The sequence below is a fragment of the Malus domestica genome, chromosome 03, assembly GCF_042453785.1.
Source record: "Malus domestica chromosome 03, GDT2T_hap1".
Taxonomy (NCBI): domain Eukaryota; kingdom Viridiplantae; phylum Streptophyta; class Magnoliopsida; order Rosales; family Rosaceae; genus Malus; species Malus domestica.
Genome location: NC_091663.1, coordinates 14,636,224 through 14,656,866, shown reverse-complemented (window position 1 = coordinate 14,656,866; position 20,643 = coordinate 14,636,224). Strand labels below are relative to the sequence as shown.

At 34.3% G+C, this 20,643-nt stretch overlaps 1 protein-coding gene and 1 pseudogene across 1 annotated transcript; both read right to left on the bottom strand.

Annotated features, from left to right (window-relative positions):
- Window positions 1-3,190: 3,190 nt before the first annotated feature.
- On the bottom strand, window positions 3,191-6,944 carry LOC103415900 (alcohol-forming fatty acyl-CoA reductase-like; annotated as a pseudogene).
- Window positions 6,945-11,823: 4,879 nt separating this feature from the next.
- LOC103441358 (alcohol-forming fatty acyl-CoA reductase-like) lies at window positions 11,824-20,001 on the bottom strand. The gene is made up of 10 exons (XM_029099899.2): window positions 19,574-20,001; window positions 18,796-18,899; window positions 18,500-18,702; window positions 18,266-18,366; window positions 14,296-14,491; window positions 13,961-14,122; window positions 13,627-13,708; window positions 12,653-12,919; window positions 12,349-12,476; window positions 11,824-12,240 (listed from the first exon to the last, which is right to left on the bottom strand). Exons 1-10 carry the CDS (start codon window positions 19,650-19,652, stop codon window positions 12,081-12,083), a joined length of 1,482 nt encoding a protein of 493 aa, XP_028955732.2. The 5' UTR covers window positions 19,653-20,001; the 3' UTR covers window positions 11,824-12,080.
- Window positions 20,002-20,643: the final 642 nt, after the last annotated feature.

Genomic DNA, 20,643 nt, shown 5'->3' with positions numbered 1-20,643 from the left:
AACTGAAAAAATACCGAACCAAAAATCCCGAAAATTTAGTACCGAAACCAAACTAATCCCGAATTGTTCAATATGGGATTCGGTCTCACACTTTGAAATTTTCGGTATTCCCGAACCGAACTGTAATATATATACATATATACATACATAGATACATACATACATACATGTGTATATGTGTGTGTGTCAGTGTTGGAATGTGTAATGTTTTATTATTATATTATTAAAATAACTAAAGTGTGGTGTGGTGATGCTGATAAAAGTTGCATCAAGCACATGGGAATGGGATGGGTTGCGTGCTTGCTTTCTAAAAGACAGACCCTGTCTCTCCTCCGCCTTATTTTCTGTCTCAATGTCATCAGTCATCTCTCTCTCGTATTATCTTAATCTCTCTAGACTACAACCCATAAATCTCTCTCTTTCTCTCTCTACAACCCAGAAACCACCTAACCCTTCTTTCCACCCAATCCAAAACCTTCACTTCTCATCCCTACTCACTCTCTCTCATTTCATTTCGCCTTGCATCTGCCTTCACTCAGTCTCAGGCTCTCTTTTTCTCAGATTCGAAGCTTAGTAGCCACCCTCTAAGAATCTGACTCCGATGAACTATCTCCACTCTAGCCACCACCACACCTCACGGCTTCATCCCCACCTCCAGTTCTCTTCAGTGATTCACTGTGTGTGTGGGATTTCGAATTAAGGTTAGGGTTTTGAATTGGGGGCTCAGGTCAGGAGGATGACACAGGTCTCTCTCTTCACTCTGTTTTTCTCTCGACCATAAATCTTTCACTAATTCACTGTCACTATGTCTCTGATTTCAATTTGGATTTTTAATGCAGGTTTGGATGATTTCAATTTTAATCTAGATGATTTGGATTATGATGATGTTCGGTTTCGAGAAATTCTGAAATATCGAAAATATTTCAGGAATTCCAAAATTCGAGAATCCCGAAATTTCGGTTCGGGATCGGTCATGAGATTTTCATCCCGAAAATTTTCGGTTTGAGATTTGATATGCCATTTTTGGTTTGGTATGGGATACCGAACCAGCCCTAGTTTTAAGGTACGTAGGCAGTCTAACATAGAGGTTAGATGCAGTCATGATACAAAAGAAAGCCACTGCACCGTTTGACTTTTGATTTGTATTTTGGTCATGTCTTGGAGATGAGACATGATAGATGGTTAGGTATGTGGTGACATTACGTATCGATCTTGGACGCATATCAGGATTAAGGCGTGACAATTTGATTCATTAAGAATCAAGATTGGATTCGGTAGAGTCCTAAAGTGAATGGAATTATTAAGGATTAGAATGAACAATGATAAGATTCGTAATATTTCAAGAATCATTCTTCACAGCTGATCAAGATCTAGAATGAATAAAACATGAAAGAAGGCTAGATTTATAGTCCTAAGTCTAGTAGAAGTGGTCGGGCTTTACTTAGAAATCATGATGGTTTGGTGCTGAGGAATACAACCCATATAGGACTCTACTTCGACATGGGATAATCAGCATGAAATCACTCCTTTATTTAGAAGAGGTTTTGCAACATTTGAGGGACCTTCAATACAACACACAAATTTGCCTTGCGCAATTTCTCATTCTACGTGAAACCCTATCATCTTTGAGAAAAATATTGATATTCCTAACTTTGTCAAGCACACCTTTTAGTTTGTATCGAGGGCTCTGTGGTTGACAACTTGTGACATCTTACAGTTTGTAGAAACAACACTCCAGCTTATAAAAACAACACTACTCCAAGTTTGGTTTACAATCTATCCAAGTCTCTCTCGGAAGGGAATCTCTGAGTCCTTGTTAGAAGAGGTCATCTCATTAGCTTCTCGGTAAGTGAGGTGTTACCAGGTTAGATCATTTGGCACATTGAAGGTCGAACCCATTTATGATTGGATATTCACAAGTGCATTTCAGAGTTTGGCACTTTGACGACTAACCACTTTTAAGGTCAAGACACCTATCTCCTTTGAGTATATGTGTCCATATAGTCTGATACTGATTCAACGCACTTGTATTTTTACAAATATAATTGGAGTAGCCAAGCCCTGTGTAGATGATTCTTGAACTTCGTAGTGACTAGCAGCCATGTCTTTCAGGTTCTAAACCCAAAGGTTGAGACGAGTTCCTTCCTTGGTTAAGATCGATTGGATAAGAAGTCAGCAGCACGTTCGACACCACCACCACCACATTCATTTACTCATTGACCGAGCTTGGTCGACGAGTTAGCACGCACTGCATGCAACTGAATGATGTAATTAGTTCATTAGCTATTCGGCCTGTGTGCCATGTAGGCTTGATAGTTTTTAGGGTTAACAATATGTTCTAAATAATAATTTTTTTTTTTTTTTCAAAATCTTAGTTTTTATCCCCACTCACTTAGTTTTCCTATGTATTCGAGGTCGGTCGCACCGCGTCGGGGATTGTCCGTCATTGTTTTCTCAAGTTTGTGTCCGAGTATACATCCATGTATTTGTATTTCTCTCGTTAACCTGTATGTCGTAAGCCTTAGTAAGCTTTGGTATAATTTCTGGGTAGTTTCCTTATGACTAGTGTTGTTGATAGGGTCGGCGATCCTAGATTGTGTAGTGTGTATTTGAACGAATGGTGGATTGAGAATTGATTGAGCACGATTTGTAGCGTGTTCAACGGGTTAATGGGTGGGCCAAACATCGGATGGGTGTCGAATTCCTCTAGATTTTCCTCGGTTCTTGGGGCAACCTGCGGCAACTCTTGACAATTTAAGAAAATTTGCCACCTAACTTCTCCAAGTGGTGGAGCGCGTCGATTTCATTCATAATTTTATTCATTTGTGTGATTTTTCTCTACAACAGTTTGTCCTATATATTATGTCCACTGAAAGATAAAGCTCCCGATACTCAGACTCTTTACACCGGTTTCAAAACTGTAGTCTGGTAAGGTTAGAAAAGACGGTATAATATTGGGACGACAACTATTGTTAGAAGTTGTGGTGCGGTTGCTTTTGGAATGCGAAAATCCTCGTTTCCTACATGTAGAAATGACAGAAACACCATTTTTTATGAGATAACGGTTTTAACTAAAATTGTCGTTAATTTGAGACTTATTCAGACGAGACGACAATGTTTTGCAGTCGTCTCATCTGCTTCAAGAAACGATGCCCACTTAAACAACGATTTTTTTTAGCAAACATGAGACTTTGATATAATTACTTAACGCTATTGACGATCTTCATCACAATCGATAAGGTAGGAAATGATACAAGGATATGCACTTCACACATGCGTAAGGGTACATTGGTTATTACAATTCTTCAAGTTATCATTAGACCATAACATGCTTTCGGAGGCCAGGTATGTGAGTATTCATAATATAGTCTTCCCAATCAATGCATTTCGGATCAAAGTTAAATTCCTTTGCGTCTATGTAACACTCACTTGTCAACTTTTGCAGCTCCTTTGAGTTACTGTCATCAAATCTGCCATTAAAACATGTTTATTATTGTCCATTCCCTTGAATAATGATAAATGATAAAACTTGTAATTACAAAAGTATAACATACGTACATGCCCTTGAATAGCATGTAGGGTTTGTATAGCTCTACTAAGCGCATCACCAATGTGAGTTTCCGACTATAGTTAACATATATGTCCTCGAAATATTGGCCTGAAGCTTTATTTACGAACTTTAATCCCTTCAAAAAATGCAAATAAGAACATATGAAAGGAAATTAATGAACTGAGAAAGACTAACATGTGTGATATCAATAACATAAAAAAAAAACGATTATTAAGCAGACATTAATTAATTCAATCTCAATGATCACACAATCCATGAAATGGAAAAGATTATACGGTATGCCCAGAATACAAGATGATACACACTAAGTGTTATAATATAAGTGAAATATAGTGTTGAAATGTTTCACTTGTACATTTTACACACCTTTGATATTATAACATATGGTGTATCACTTTATATTCTAGGTTCCGATGACCCACATTTGCAATCCCTATTAATTGTGGATTTTTATATTCTATTATATAGCATTACCGTCAAGAAAATAGATAGAACAAACCTGCAAAGGTATCCTGAAGCAAATTTGCATGTACATTCGGAAAGAAGACATAGTCCTAAACATTGTACAATTGCCAACTTTAGTAGCGTTTCCATCCTTGTTAACCCTCGGATTTTTGGTGAAGTGTCGGTACACAAAATTGTATAGGGTTTCCAAATGAGGATCCCACATGGTAAATGACAATAGAAGGTTGATTTGCATTCACAACCATAGCAGAAATAATTGAGTTTACCACCATGTCAACAGGAATCTGCCCAATTTACAAAATTAACCACTCGTTAGTTACATATTATTATTATTTTTAAACCATCGCTTTAAAATAATTAAATAATTTAACAAAAAAAAAATCATAGAAGAGAAACACAGACGAGAATGAAGTCTAATTTCCATAAACTTATCCTTTCTATATATGTATGCACATGCATGTACATGATATATATATATATATATATATATTATGTAAATAGTGTTTGAAGGCATCAACATATTCATTGACTTTGAACTCACCATATCAAAAACTGACATAGGATCAGCAAGGAGGCATGTCAGTTTTCCTTTGCAATAACCAGCAATAATGCTATCAATGGTTCTGTAATATGAACAAATATATGATTTTAGTTTTGTGGGATCACCATACACACTAATTTTCATTCATCTTTTAAAGGTCATCGATATCGACACTTGTAACTTCCAATTATTGAGTAACAAAGATATTTTTACAACTTAGAATTTTAAGGTGCATGATGCAAAATAATTACCTGAAACCTTGAATCCAACCTGGAAATGGCTCCTTATAAGTACTAGTAACCACAGTTGGACGGATGATGACTAGAGGTAGATTACCTTTTGAGTTCTCAAGAAATATTTCTCCCATTGCCTTTGTAAATACATAGGTGTTTGGCCATCCATAAAGTTTAGCCCTGATAATTATTAATTATATTAAAGAAAAGCAAAAGATAAATAGCATTAGTCCATATATAACACTCAGTAATGGCACAATCTACGTGGAATTGTTAAGAATTTCAAACTTCTACCACCACTAGGTAGCATTTCTTTTACTTTTGATTTCATCAAAATATGGGAAAAAAAATAAGCAAAAGTATAAAATTTGTAAGTGTGTTAATAAAGGCACAATTAGATATTGATGCTTTAAAACCTTTCAATGCCAAAATTCTTCATGGTGCTTCTGATATTTTCTTCTGAAGCACCTTCTGCCTTTAGTTCATTCAATTTCTCCTATACAACCTTCTTTTCCTGTACTTGGAAATTAAATTTGGTGGTACCTTTAACTTTCTCATCCATAAATGAAGATGAGTCCTCTGGTATGAGTCCTTCCCTTTCACCACACACGTAAGCTAGAAAGAAAAAAAAAAGGAGTTTTTGATCACCATCAGTTGAGAAAAATCTATCCAAGGGCACAAAGGCCAAAAGAAAAAGGTTTCCTTACCCATATATATTTATATTCAATTAAACAAAAGATGATATATCAGAAATACGATAATTGAAGATGAATTAAACAAGAAAGGGAGAGGATAAGTACAGTATGTGACAAACAAAAAATAACAGAAAACCGAAAGGCCATACTAAATGATCGAAAACTGACCAGTTGATATGTGGAGAAGCATCTCTAGTTTTAAACATTTCTTTGCAAAGCTCAACAAATGAAGAACTCCAAATGTATTCACGTCTAGCGCAATATCATATCTGCAAACGATATATGTATACAGGTATAAAAAAAGGTATAGGTGTACTCGTACATGATTTATTTATCACTTTTATCAGATGATTGTATATACTACATAGTGTCTATGTTGTACTTTATTCACTTTAATCAATAATGTAGTTTGTGGTTGAATTTTATGTGTGCATAGATTGGGGAGGGTGGAAATCAACACATGACCTCGATTGCAGGGTGAAAGCTCATACCTTTCATCAAAATTTGTTGTCGCTGCAGAGTTAAGTATGATTTGTACTCCATTGAACATTTCTTCCCTCAATTTGATGTCTTTCACCCCCAGGTTTTCAAAAGTTACATCTCCTGGGACAGCCACAACTTTTTTTGATATAAAGTTATCAAAATCTGCACCTAGTTTCTCCCTTAGAACCTTGAACAACGCCTTTCCTATGATCTTAATTTACAAATATATATATATATATATATATATATATAAAAGTAAAATAAAGTGAATGCCCTAGGGTGCAATATCATAAGAATCCCTAACACTAGATGTTTTCTTGCCGTCAAAGAGAAACCCTAACCCTTCTTTCGATGACTAACCCTACCCCAATATCTTATTTTTCTTATGTTTACTAACATATCGATATTAAAATAATTTTGATTCACGGCTGATCTTGCGTTTACAAATTCCTATGGAATAAAACTTGATGTTTTTCAATACGAATTATGATCTCCAATTTAAAACTATGAGTTAGATTGATTCATTCTCATTCATTCTCTCTCATTTTCCATAAATTCATGATTCATGATCGTTCTTTTTCTTTTTCTTTTTTCAAAACGATAGAATAGTATTCATTAATCAATTCGAATAGCAATGTTCACACCCTCTGCCAGAATATAAAAAAAAAGAAATTTAGGAAACAATAATCCCCATCTATGATGACTCCCTTTTCGATTACATACGAAGCTACCGAGTGAGCCGCCGTATTGTGATAACGGGGCACAAAGGCAAACTCAATGGCATCTAATTGTCATGCTCTTACGTATATCAAATAGGATGCACTCAACCCTAGCTTCATATTTTATTTAACCTTTAGCATAAATATGAGGTTCACCGAGTCGGATTCGACTATCACACGCTGATGCCCACCCTCCATGCAAGCGCAAAGAGCAGCACGAACTACCTCCGCCTTCATTACGATGTTTGACATAGCTAACAAACCCCCACATTGTACTTGTATCAAAAACCACCCAACGTTGTTTCTTAATGCCTACCCCATGCCTCCCGTTAATGTCTCAGCATGCTAGGCTCCATTGTAATTAAGTCTTGCCCATCCCATTTCTAATTTCCTTCAAGAACATACCTTATTTTTCCTTCAGGATTTCTTGTCCGTGTGTTGCTATTCCTTATCCCCTTCTTCTTCGTTTTCTGGCTCTCGGTGGTTGTTTCCTTCCACTCAATCCATTGCATCATGAAACTTTTGATAACTTCTATGGGATTACAAACCTCGCTTTGAAATGTTGCGGAGTTTCTACACTTCCAAATATGCCAACAACTGAATACAAAGCCTTGCAGCAACCCCTCTTCCTTTTTCATTTCCGAATACCATGGCACCAATTTTTCCCCAGACCTCTATAAAAGTTCATTCCTTTCATCTTGTTGCTATCTAGCTGCAAAGAACAACCATAATAGAATGTTCGCGCATACGCAATAGCAAAATAAAAATAGTCTGATTAAAAGGATTTCGTAGATGAAGCTTTAAAAAATAAAATAGAAGTTTCCTTCACATAGGTGGAGTATACACGTGAATGTTTGTGCAAGTTGCATCGTTGTCTAATTTGATCGTACGATTAAACCTACATTTTCATCTATCACCTTTTAAACCACACCCGATGATGGAATTTTTTTTTTTTTAACAAACGATATTATCTATATTAAGATAGAGGGGTAGGCTTAGTCTCATAATAGGCTAGGGGTGGGCACGGGCCTAGTAGGGCCCAAAATTGAAGGGACCGGACCGGACCTGCTTAAAAATACAACGGGCCAGGCCAGGGTGGATTTTACTATTTTAAAACTAAGAACCGGACCTAATCCGGCCCATATAAAATGGGCCGGTTCCTACAGGTACCATTTTTTTTTTCCTTCTAATTTCCAATATTCTAGAACCCAGATTCCCAATCGAATTCAACTTCGAAATCGAATCTGGACAAGAAGAGAGCGCCTTCGGAGATTGAATCAAGCTATTTCCTTAGCTGCTGCGAGAAAATCCTGTAAGCGTCCATCCTCAGATCAACAACTGCAGCCAATTAAATATTTTTTTTTGCCAACACAAAAGGTGAAGGACAACCTCATTGAGGTCATTTTCCTTAGCACATAAGGGAATCGAAGTCGTGGATGACCCAATTAACGCTCGAGTGTTGGACGAAATGCGTGACTGCATGCTTGAGCATGTCGTATGCTTTTTTGAGGTAGGGAGCTTTGTTGATTGGTAGCTCAAAGGTGGACTCGACGTATTCAGGTAAGCCGTCAACGACAGAGAGTTGAAACTCGATGAAATTGATCAAGTTAATAGTGCCACAGAATCAGGCGAGTCGAACCAGATTGCGTGGTCAGCTCCGATTTGTTCACCTTCATCTTCTTCGATCTATTTGAGCGCCACAGAATTTGCCCAGTTATTCACATTCGTCTTTTTCGATCTGCTTGAGCCCACCGTCTTCTCCGATTTGAAGCCTCGCAACTTTCATCTTCTCTGATCTGATTGAGCCAGCTGTCTTTCATCGTTCGGCCCCTCGAGTTCGATAGAGAGAAACTGAGTGTGTCATTCATCTCTTCAAGTTCGATAGAGAGAGACCAAGAATCGAGAAGGATGAGATTTATTTTGGACTCTGGAATAGAGAGATCAAGAGAGAGGAGATCGAGATACGAGAGGGATGACAGAGAGAGGAGATTCATTCTGAGTTTGGGAATCTTCGAGAAAGTGAACCGAGAGGAGTTCATTGGATACGGTCCGAGCCGGGGGCCCGTGTCTTTAGAAAATTGGATCCGCCCTGCCCCGTTTTGTATATAACATGATATTGACCCACCCCGAACCGCTACTACCCGCCTTTACCCATGGGCCCATGGCCTGTTTGGCCACCCCTACAATAGGCTAGCAATAATGTGGGTCAAACTCGTCTTTAGCGAAAATCCAATCTAAGACCTCTCACTTACAAGTGAAGATGAATACCACTAAATTGTAGTACTAAGTAGCAATTGATCAAATTTTGTTAATTACCCATTTTCTTGTTTTTTCTTCTATCTTGCCACTTTTTGTCAAATAAAAAAGTATATTCATCAAACAAACTAAAAAACTGCACAGAACTATGTTGAACTAGACTACTTTAAGCACTGTTTTGGCTTGGTTAAGCTTGACTTAAGCAAAATATAGAAGTCTGGCCATGGGTTAGTTGTCCCGAATTATGTGTCTTCTCTAATCTTGTGACACGTGTTCTCCGCTTAAATTTAACCTTTAACGCTGTTACTTTGCATAAAATTTAATTAAAAATTAAAAAAATTGAAAAAAAATAAAAAACGGGCAGGCCATTATATAAACCATGTGGAAACTCATCATCTTCAATCTCCCTGCAATCCTTCCCCTAATCTCCTGTAATCCTTCAAAAGAAGCCCTTATTGTCCTTATCAACCTCATCAATCCAATCATAGTCCTCGATCTCCCAACCCGTAGAAGAACCCACAAACCCAAGATGTTCCCCCAAATCGTCTTTGTCTCTGCCACTAATTCAACCCAAATAAACCTAGAACTCCAATCGTCACTACCGCCAATCCAACACAAACAAACCTAGAACCAGTATGTTAAGGAGGATGAGGTTGACGACGAAGAAGACGATCCAGAACAAGTAGGCTATGGAAGCCCTAAACTAGGTTTCTTTGTTTTGACCCAGAAGAAGAAGATGACGATGATGGGTTGGTGATATGAGCATATTTATGCGACCTATTTAGCTTGTGTCCTTGCATATACGTAGTTAGTTTCTACTTTTTAGAGTGTTTTAAGCCATTTTCGTGTGTTTGTAGGTTCAAATGGCAAAGGTGACAAGAAAGAGCATTTTGGAGCTGTTTTGGGCTTGGAATGGACAACATACGAATGAAGCAAGGTGGATGGACGTTTTTGAAGATCAAAAGAGGCTAGGAATGTGCTACAAATCTGGAAGAAATTAATTCAAGACGTAGAAGATAAGGAATCAGCTAAAAAGAAGGAACATTATCATAACCATCTTTATCTTATCCATTCCTGCTTTATCTCAAACTAACCTTATCTTATCCTATCCTAATCCTATTCTACCTAAATTCCAGCTGCAAGGGGGATTCCTTTTCATATTAAACCACCTCTTATCTGATTTCTAGGAGTCCTAAAACAATGCTAACAACTAATCCTTTTCCTCCACAAACAATGCCGTGTATCTGCCCTATAAATATACACCCTTGCCGTAGAATTCGGATGGGAGAGCTTTAGAGAGAAATTCAAATAAAAAAAATATAAAGATTGTCACAGCTTTGCAAGGAAGGAAGAAGAAGCTTGGAGCCGTGCCTGCCATTCAAGACCTTTGGATTGTTGGAGCGTTTCTAGGTGTATTCTATCTTTTGTTTTCAATGTTTACTTTTAATTATCTTTGTTCAATTGCAAACATGTGGAACTAATTTCGTTTTAGCTAGAGGTGAATTCAAAGCCATGAACATATATGTGATATGAATTGGTTACATCCAAATCGTGAATGCAATTTACTTATTTGTTTGTTTGATATCTTATTCTTGTATGTTGATTAAGGAGGCCTACTTAGTTTGCATGCAAGGATTTGATGCTAGAATATAAGAGAATTTCACCTAATAGTTATGAACTTATATTCACAAGTAGTGGAGGTTGCTAGTCACGATCGCGTTAAGTAAATTCCTGGCAGGAGTATCATGCAGTTCATAGTTACGAATGCCATGTCAATGCTTATGATTTTCACAGAACTTAATGATCTTTGATATGTATCTCTAGTATGCAGTTCATGTAGGGAACTTGATAAGAATAATTTGGTTGCATCGCTGAGTCCAATTCAATGAATTTAGGAAAATCTGATGATTAATTTGTGTAGTTCACGGTTAACTTGGGGCATTATCATTCATGGTTTATAGGAAGAATAACTGGAAATCGATTTGTATGCATATGTGTCCTGTGTGGAGAAGGGCCCTCTAGCTAGCCTCTTACCCCTTAATTCACCCAATTTCTTACCCTTTAGTTTGTTTATTTAAATCTTAAATTCGTCAAAATAACCCCCCATTTAGTATTTTGAGTCTTCTTAGTTTAATTTTCGTCCAAACTTCCCTTTAGTTCCTGTTTCGATTCAATTTAACTTAGTTTGTGTGTTTTGAATCAGTTTAGCTTATTTTGAGTAGTTTAAGTTTAGTTTTCTGTTTTTTTAGTCTAATTTTTTGTTTTTGAGTTAAATTTGTGTAGATTAGCATCCCTCCTAATCTCCGGCCTAGAACAATCCCTACTTGCTCATACTACAACTGTCTAAGAAAGATTTAATTTGTGTGTTAGTTCTTACGACATCAGTTGGTGAATAAGGGTCGAAGCCCATGTATTTCGGTGATTAGGAGCGTAACGGTCGGCGATTGGGGCGAGGGGTGGCTATCAGAGTGATGTGGTCGGTGGACAATGGGTGATTGAGTTTTTGGGGATTTATTTGTATTTCTTAAAAAATAATTATTAATTATATTAAAAAATTTAACAGTGTTTTTCTAGAGTTCCTGGGTTCGAGAGAATAAATGTGGTCAAGGAGTTGAAATGACTATGAGTCTTTCTGGTTTTGGAAATAGATGAATAATCGTGACTTATCATCAGTTATTTCTTTTTTAAAAAGAAAAAACAGTGTTTTTCTAGAGTTAAATTGAATGACACATGTCAAAAAATTAAATAAAAAGACACGAAGTTGACCTTTTTTCAGATACCATCTTATACAAGAAACTGTGTACAGTTCTTTCTCAAATTCGTTTGTTTGATCTTCAAACACTGTTTAGAACAATAAAAATTACTAAGAGGAGAATATGGGTGTATTTAATATCAAAAGCAGCTACAGTTATGGGTATAATTTTCAGCAATTAAAAATGAACAGAAATGATGCTTGAGTATACAACCATCTGCCTTCTTCTTCATTAACCAACTTTGACGAACAGCTTTCAGCTGCCATGTAGAAACTTGGAAAGGTAGAACATAGGATAGCGTTGATGAACTTGTTCATCAGAATGCAACATATATTATCTCAATGACAATGTATGAACCTTTTAATTATCGTTTCATCATAACATGTTTCTTGAGGCCTGGAATGTGAGTTTTCATAATGTAGTCTTCCCAATCAATGCACCTCGGATCAAAACCAAAACTTTCTGCTTCCACAAAACTCTCCCTTGCCATCATTCGCAACTTCTCAGTATTACTGTCATCAAAGCTACATACATTTCAAAGACGTGAGTTCAACGCATGATTACGTATCATTACATACGATGATAAAGTTACAAATTCACCTATGCTTAGATGCAAAATAAAACATACGTACATGCCCTTGAACAGCATATAAGGCTCATATAGCTCCACCAAGCGCATCGCCAATTTGAGTTTCTGATTGTAGTTAAGATACATGTCTTGGAAATAATGGCCAAATACTTGATTCACAAACTTTAAACCCTTCAAAAAAGAAAGAAAAAGGGTCCCATGAAGAAATATTTATAGATAAAATTGCATACCGTTATCCATATATAAATTATTACACATATACCGATATACGTCTATACATATTATGTTCGTATTCACTATTTTATTTGTTCAATTGTATAGTACTAGCAACGAAAGAAATAACAAACCTCCAAAGGTAGCATGAAACGAAATTGCATATACATGTGAAAAGTTGTCATATTCTTGAATACTGTACCCTTGCCAACCTTGACAGGCATTCCATCCTTGTTAATCCATGGATCTTTGGTGAAGTATCGGAAGATAAAATTGTGAATACGAGAGAAAATTATAGGATTCTTCGACGATGTTCCCACATGATAAATGATTGTAGAAGAACATTTTGCATTAGCCACCAAGGCTATAATTATTGAATTTACCACCATGTCAACTGGAATCTGCATGATTTAAAAGTAAATGTTTGTTCTTTAGTTCTAAAAAAAAATAAAAAATTGCATAAGTAAATCTGAGTTTAACAAAACTGTTTAAATTAGAATATCCCTTGAAAAAAATTGTATGAAAACATAGAATATAGTAGCACGCGCTTGTGAGTCGATCAAATAAATATTGAGAAACAAAGAAAGTTTATTCGCCATGTTTAGGACCACCACTCTGTGATACATGTATAGCGTCATATGAATCACAGCACAATAAAAGATGATTTTATCATCTCAAATAAGTTCTGAAATACATATGATAGTATTCAGATATTTAAGTGAATTTAATTAAAAATTTTCTTTTTGGCACGAAAATATCTTTAAATGTCATGTGTTAGGGTAATGTGGCAACAACATAAGATAACTGTGTTTTTGAATTGTAAAATTGCATTGCGCATGATATATAGAGAGAGAGTAATGTTTTCTTGTTATATTTTTGTTTCTTGACTATATAATTAAATAGAGCAATGATTAACTAGGTAATGGCAAGAAAATTACTATGTATATAACTTACTAAATTGTGTCTGTGCGCAATGGGAATTAATAGTTCACATATCATAGTAAAACTTCACTAGGAAAGGAAAAAAAAAAAGTTGTATTATTTTCATGATTAAAGAATTATTGTGGGTGTGTATGGTGGGGATATCATGAAGTTTAATTTCACTCACCATATCAAATACTGACGTTGGATCGAAGAGTAGACATGTCAGTTTTCCTTTACAGTAACCAGCAATTACGCTATCAATGGTTCTGTAGCAAACGAAAATAGCATATATTCAGGAGTTTAGAAATGTCCTAAATAAGGCCAACCAAATGAAATCATAATATTATTTGACAAAACTACACTAGCTTGGAAAAAAAATACAATTATTAAGCATTGCATAATGAATTTTTCAGAGTGTCAACGATAATAGTAAAAAAAACCCAAATAATTTATGAACTACTCCAAGGGACAATTATATTCCCCAAAGAAACACTTCAAAGTGCTAGCACGCTTCTTACCTGAAACCTTGAACCCATCCCGGAAATGGTTCCTTGTATGTACTGGTAACTACCGTTGGGCGTAGGATGAGTACGGGTAGATTATCTTTTGAATGCTCTATAACTATTTCTCCCATTGCCTTTGTAAACACATAGGTGTTTGGCCATCCGTATGATTTTGACCTAAGAGTTAGATAATTCTGTGAGAAAATAAACAAAAAGTTGCAAACAAAACTTAGGAACGTTTAAATTGAAAATTAGCAAAAAGTCGGGTTAATTTATTGATGAAAACCACTTTTTTAAAGTTTTGTGAAAAAAAAGTCATCTTTTGTTTTCATGAAAAACTTTGGAGAAACCTTTCAATGCCAAAATCCTTCATTGTGGTTGTAATGACTTCTTCTGTCGCATTTTCTGCTTCTAGCTCCTTCAATTTCTCCTCTACCAGATTCTTCTCAAGCGCCTTGAAATCAAACTTAGCTGTCTCCTTTACCATCTCATCCATGCAAGATGAGTCCTCCAGTATGAGTCCTTCCTTTCTGCCGCACACATAGGCTGAGAAACTGTCACAATCAGTACTGAATAGCAAATCAAAAGACCATAATGCGGTAAACAAATTCGAGATTCATTGATATGCAGCTTAGAGAAGGTAAATTAAGAGACTTGGCAAATGGTGTTTCTTGCTAAATACGACTCGAGGAGCCACGTAGGATAAACTAGCTCCAATAGACTCGTCAACACAAGTCTTCATATTGGGAGAGATTTTTCAATATATTTGAAACACAAGGTTGTACACCCCTGTACATGACACGTATCATAATATAAAATGAAGGGACAATACAAAATTAGTTATTCTTTGGACACCCAAAATAATTTAATAAAGTTTCAAAAATACCCTCTTTGCTTTTTATGAATTTATTTTTTTTTCCATTTTTCATATTCCTTAGACACCTATCCTCCCTTCCACATCAGATCGCGGATACCTTGACTCAACAGCACAAGTTAGATTCACATCAAGGCCATGCTATCTCCCATCCCCTTCTTGAAAAACTTAAAAGGTTGAATGGGGTGTGGCTGGGGCTGGGATTAGGGTGGGAGGGTGTGGGACGCAGAACTGATACTGTAGATAGTATCCTCCACGTGGTGTATATATTGGGTTACCACGTTATTTCTTTAAGAAATCACTTAGCCTGATGTGATATTTATGGGTGCTTTAGATTTAGTCCTTTACAACCATTAATCTCTAGACATAAGCCCTCGTCTATTAAAACATCAAAAATAAGACCCAAATTATAAATTTGATACCATGTAATATAAGGATGTCCATACGTTTTAATTTATTTACAAAACCATGCCATCATTGCCCTGTATGGCTATAAGTTTTTGGGGCTTTTAGATCCAGGTCCAAAAATATAGAGTGTTTTTAGGAGTGACTCTATTTATCTAATTATATGTTTTTATTTCTTTTATACTCCTTTTATATTTTCTAAAAATATTAAAAATCAATTAAAATATCTAATTAATATCTTATAAATAAAAAATCTAATTAATATACTAACATAAATCTATCTACAAAACATTCTACCCTAACTCAAGTAGCAAAATATATGAATGTGTATTATACCTATAAGTGAGATATGAAACCTAACTAAAAGGTAGAAAAAAATAATATACCTACAAACAAGACACATTAATATGTGACAGGTTGATTATGAAAAAGAATCTGTCATATAGGTAGATAAATACAATTAACTTGTGATATAGGTTGATTATTAAAATTAAAAAAAAAATCTATAAATGGGTTAAAACAGGAGGAACAACAAGATACAACAAAAAAACATATAAAAAGAGATAATTAGGAAGAAAATTGATTTTTACAATAAGTTTTTTTTTTTAAGAGATAATTATTGATAATAAAATAATTAAATTTAAAAAATTGAACTTATTTTAATAAATTGGATCATTTCTACTATTGGCTCAAAAAATTAGAGTTATATCAAGTTTCCCTAAGTTTTTTTTTTAGACAATTTATTTCGTTTGATTGATTCGTAGACCTTTTCCCGCTTCCTCTCTTCGCGTCAGTGGGAAACCGCGATTATCTTTAGTCAAAGAGGCCTTCTCGTGGATTTCGGCTTTTTTGAGGGCTTGTATCGTGCCTCTCAATTCCCACTTCAAGGTTGGGAACTGGGAAGTGCCTTGCTTTAATCCTAATTAGTTCAAATATATACATTCTAAATATGTACACTAACATAGAGTTTAAGGGGAGGGATTCCTATTTTTTTCAAAAAAATGGGGACACGTTTCCACCGTTAGATTGACTTTAATGAAATTGTGTGGCCTGTGTTTTAATCTCAACCACACAATTTCATTAAAGTCAATCTAACGGTGGGGAGCGTGTCCCCATTTTTTGAAAAAAATGGAGATCCCTTCCCTTAAGCCATTCTTGTATACTAATACGATAAATAAAAAGTAGATACATTAATTTTGTAAAAATTAAACAATAGGCACATTATTTTTTATAAAAAAATAAATAACAGGTACTTGATTTTTGTATAAATAAACTAGAAGATACATTGTTTATTGTAAAAATTAAACAACAGTTACATTTATTTTCATAAAAATTAAACAATATGTAAATTATTTTTTCGTAAAATTAAATAATAGGTACATTATTTTGTAAAAAAATAAGTAATATGTACTTTGTTTCTTGTAAAAATTAAGCAAGAACAACATAAAATTAAGGCTTATTAGTCGAAATGCCTCCTGAAACTGCTATTGAGTCTCAGTTTATCCTTTGAAACTGGTTTTGTCTCACTTTGCCCCTTGAAACTGACATTTTCAACTCTTTTGTCTCACTTTACCCACTTCCGTTAATTGACTGTTAAATCCAAGAGTATTTTAGATATTTTATTTTTTACACATTTATATACTTCTAGCCTACACTAAATGAGTCTCAATTTTATTTTTGAAACTCTAATTCAAACCCATAAATTTTGTGCATTTTATAAAATAAATTATTTAATCAATAGAAAAATTCCAAGCAACAAAATCATTGTATCAACCAAAATAAGAGTTACATTTTGTTCATAGAGTCATTTCACTTGTAAAACATTCATGTATTGGCTCGAAACTTTGCAATTAAAAAATATTCATCACAGCAAAATCATTATACCATTAAGCTATCATATCCAAAATACTTGCCAAACCAAAAAAATCATTTAAAGAAAATGTGCACAGTTTGAAACAAAAAATTTCACATGGTTGAATTATTGGGTTTGAATTACAGTTTCAAACTATTGAATTTATGGGTTTGAATTAGAGTTTCAAAATTAAATTTGAGACTTGATTAGTGTGTAGGCTAGAAGTATATAAATGTGTAAAATTTGAAATGTCTAAAATACCCTTAAATTTAACAGTCCATTAACAGAAGTAGTGAGACAAAAGAGTTGAAAATGTCAATTTCAGGGGGTAAAGTAAGATAAAACCAATTTCAGAAGGTAAAATGAGACTCAATGGTAATTTCAGGAGGCATTTCAGCTAATAAGCCTAAACAATGAGTAAATTATTTTCGTCAAATTAAATGATAGGTACATTATTTTCGCAAATTTTTTTTTTTTATTAATAATGCATTGAAACTATAGCATTAATGCTCTTATGTTTTTAGCCACACAGTACATATCCTGACATCAATTCAATTTGTCATTAATACGCATTGAATTTTATAACATTAACTGTTTGTTATTAATATGCATTGAATTTTATAACATCAATTGTCATATATATAATGTACTTAGGGGTATTTTAGGCATTGTACAAAAAATGCCTGAAGTCAAACTTAATTAATGATTTTGCTTATGTAGAGTCTAGTTAGTGGGTTTAGTTAGAGAGAGAGAGAGAAAAAAAAAACTATGTGGGGTTTTAAGTAAAGAAAATTCATTTTTAGAGGGTAAATTCATATTTTGCAGTTAAGTTTAACTGGGTGTAATAGCCTTTTTATTTTAAATAAAATTAATAGGTGAGACATGAAACTTTAGTGTATAAAAATCCACTCATTAAAAATATACTCTAAAGTGAAACATATTAATCATGTCATCCACGTATACAAATAAAAAATTATCTCATATTGGAACAATGATACCACATATTTGGATCATCATTTGTATAATTTCTATAATAGAGATGAGACCACATGTGTTGGTGTGCTCTACCTCTATTAGAAAGAAGGTACAAATGATGGTACAAATATTTGTGAAGTGTAACATTTTGTGAAAAGTAAATAAAAAACTATTTCATATTGGAACCAAAATGAGAAAAACGAACACCACTAACCAGTTGACACGTGGAGCAGGATATCTAGTTTTAGACATTTCTTTGCCATGCTCAATACATGCTGAACTCCAAATGTATTTACGCTCAGTGCAATATCATATCTATAAAACAAATAGTAAGGACATAAATTTACATGTTTATTTTAGTATTTTATAGAGAGACGATATTATACGATAAATTTACATGTTTATTTTAGTATTTACATGTTTTCAGTGGTCCATATGTAGTAAATACCTTTCATCAAAGTTGGTGGTTCCTGCAGAGTTTAATATGATTTCAATTTCACCACACATTTCTTCCCTCAACTTGAATTCTTTCACTCCCAAATCTTCAGAAACTACGTCTCCCGGGATAGCCGCAACTTTGTTTGCAATGAAGGAATCAAACTCTGTGCCCCATTCCTCCTTCAGAACACTGAACAACTCCTTCTCTATGATCTGAGATTATATAATATAAGTTAATATTTAATAAAATGTACGTGATTAACTACAAGATAATTAAACAAAACTATTGCGTATTCACAGATAAACCTCTTTATGCATGCGATCTGTGGCTGCCTTGGTATCTGTAGCTCTTATAAGAAGATAAATCTTTTTCACATCTGGTTGAACTCTTAGTATTTTCTCCACAAACACTGCATGTATTTGCAAAAAGGGTTTTTGAACATTGGTCCTTACAAAAAATTAGAATTTAAAAAAGAAAATCTAATGCTACATTACATGTTCAATTTAATCCTTTATAAGTGTACTTTTATTAAAATTTATATTCTATTATTATTATTTAATATGTATTTTTATTTAATGTCTCCACATTAAAAAATTTATTTTATTAATACGCGCATATTAGTTCTTTCAATTATAAATGAACATAAATGAGAAAATATTAAAAGAAATTAGTGACACATAAATATGTAAATACATAAGTGTACATAAATGGTTGTACTGAAATGTTTGTACCGACATATTATAATGAACCTAAATGTATTATATTGAATTAATGTACCTAAATGTCAATACCGAATTGTCCGTACCGAAATGAATATATTGAATGAATGTATGAAAATGTATTATATTGAATTAATGTACCTACATATTTGTATCAATGGATATACCAAAATATATCAAATGAATTAATGTACCTACATGAAGATTATACAAATTGTATATTCCTATATTATATGTAAAAAATTAGTTTACCTAAATGTATATTATGATGAATGAAATGAAAATGAAATTTAAATGTAGGGTTTAGTCTTACACAAAGTTAAGAAATGAGAGAGAGAGAGAGAGAGAGAGAGAGAGAGAATACCCATTCCAAGGAAGCCAGTGGCTCCAGTTACTAAGATGGTCTTGTTCCGAAAATATCCTAAAATGCTCTCCAACTCCATTACTGTGGATACTGGATAGATAGAGAAAAGTTTCTAGGTTTTTTTTACTCTTGTTTTGCCAAGGAGAGAATATGTATAATGTATATATCTTGTTTGAGTATATAGCTGATAACTTGGATTCAGGGTACTGATTGAAGTCAGTCTTGGTCACTTATATAGTATGCCAAAGAGGAAATATCACCGACTGATCCCCTTAGCCAGGAGTATAAGTTTTAGTTTTCTTTTCCTTTTTTCATTCTTAAGGCCGGGACCATGTCGTGCACTTCTTGTTGCCGCTCACCGACCATCATTCATTTTCTCAACCAATTATATATTGTCGATCGTTCAAACAAATTAACTTCCTCGTAATGCTTGGGAAAGTTGTGTTGCTCATTGTGATTGCTACTAAATAAGATATAGTCAGAAAATCAATTTATCAACTTGAAAACTTCTATCATGGACTATCAGTACGTTTTTTGTTCTTATAAACAATGGCATCTTTGCTTCAATCTTTTTTTTTTTTTTTTTTTTGTATTAATATATAGATTCATGCAGGTGAGTTAATGAAGATATAACTTAAACATATAAGATAAATAAGTGGGGACGTTCGCATTCATTCATATCTCATATTTCTGTAAAATTCATAAATACGTAAGAGTGGGTCGATAGTGGATAGAGCAAACTGATGTTGACAAACAGTGTATCTTAACATGGATGGATGGGCATGCTATAACTACATGAGTAAACTGTCAAATAACTCCCGCACTATATGCCAATTACACTTTGAACTATTTTTCTTGTGGATTTACCCCCTTAACTAGTATGTGACTATCAATTATCTTCTTGTCGTTAGATTTGAGAACTTCATCCAAATTTCTGTTAAGTAGTGAAGTGTGAGAGGCATGTGACAATTTCAAGGACAAACATGGAATTCGACTCAGGAAAACAACAAGATTCGAGAGGATTTTATTGTCCAAATAGCTCGGGGGAGAGGGGATAATTGACATCCATA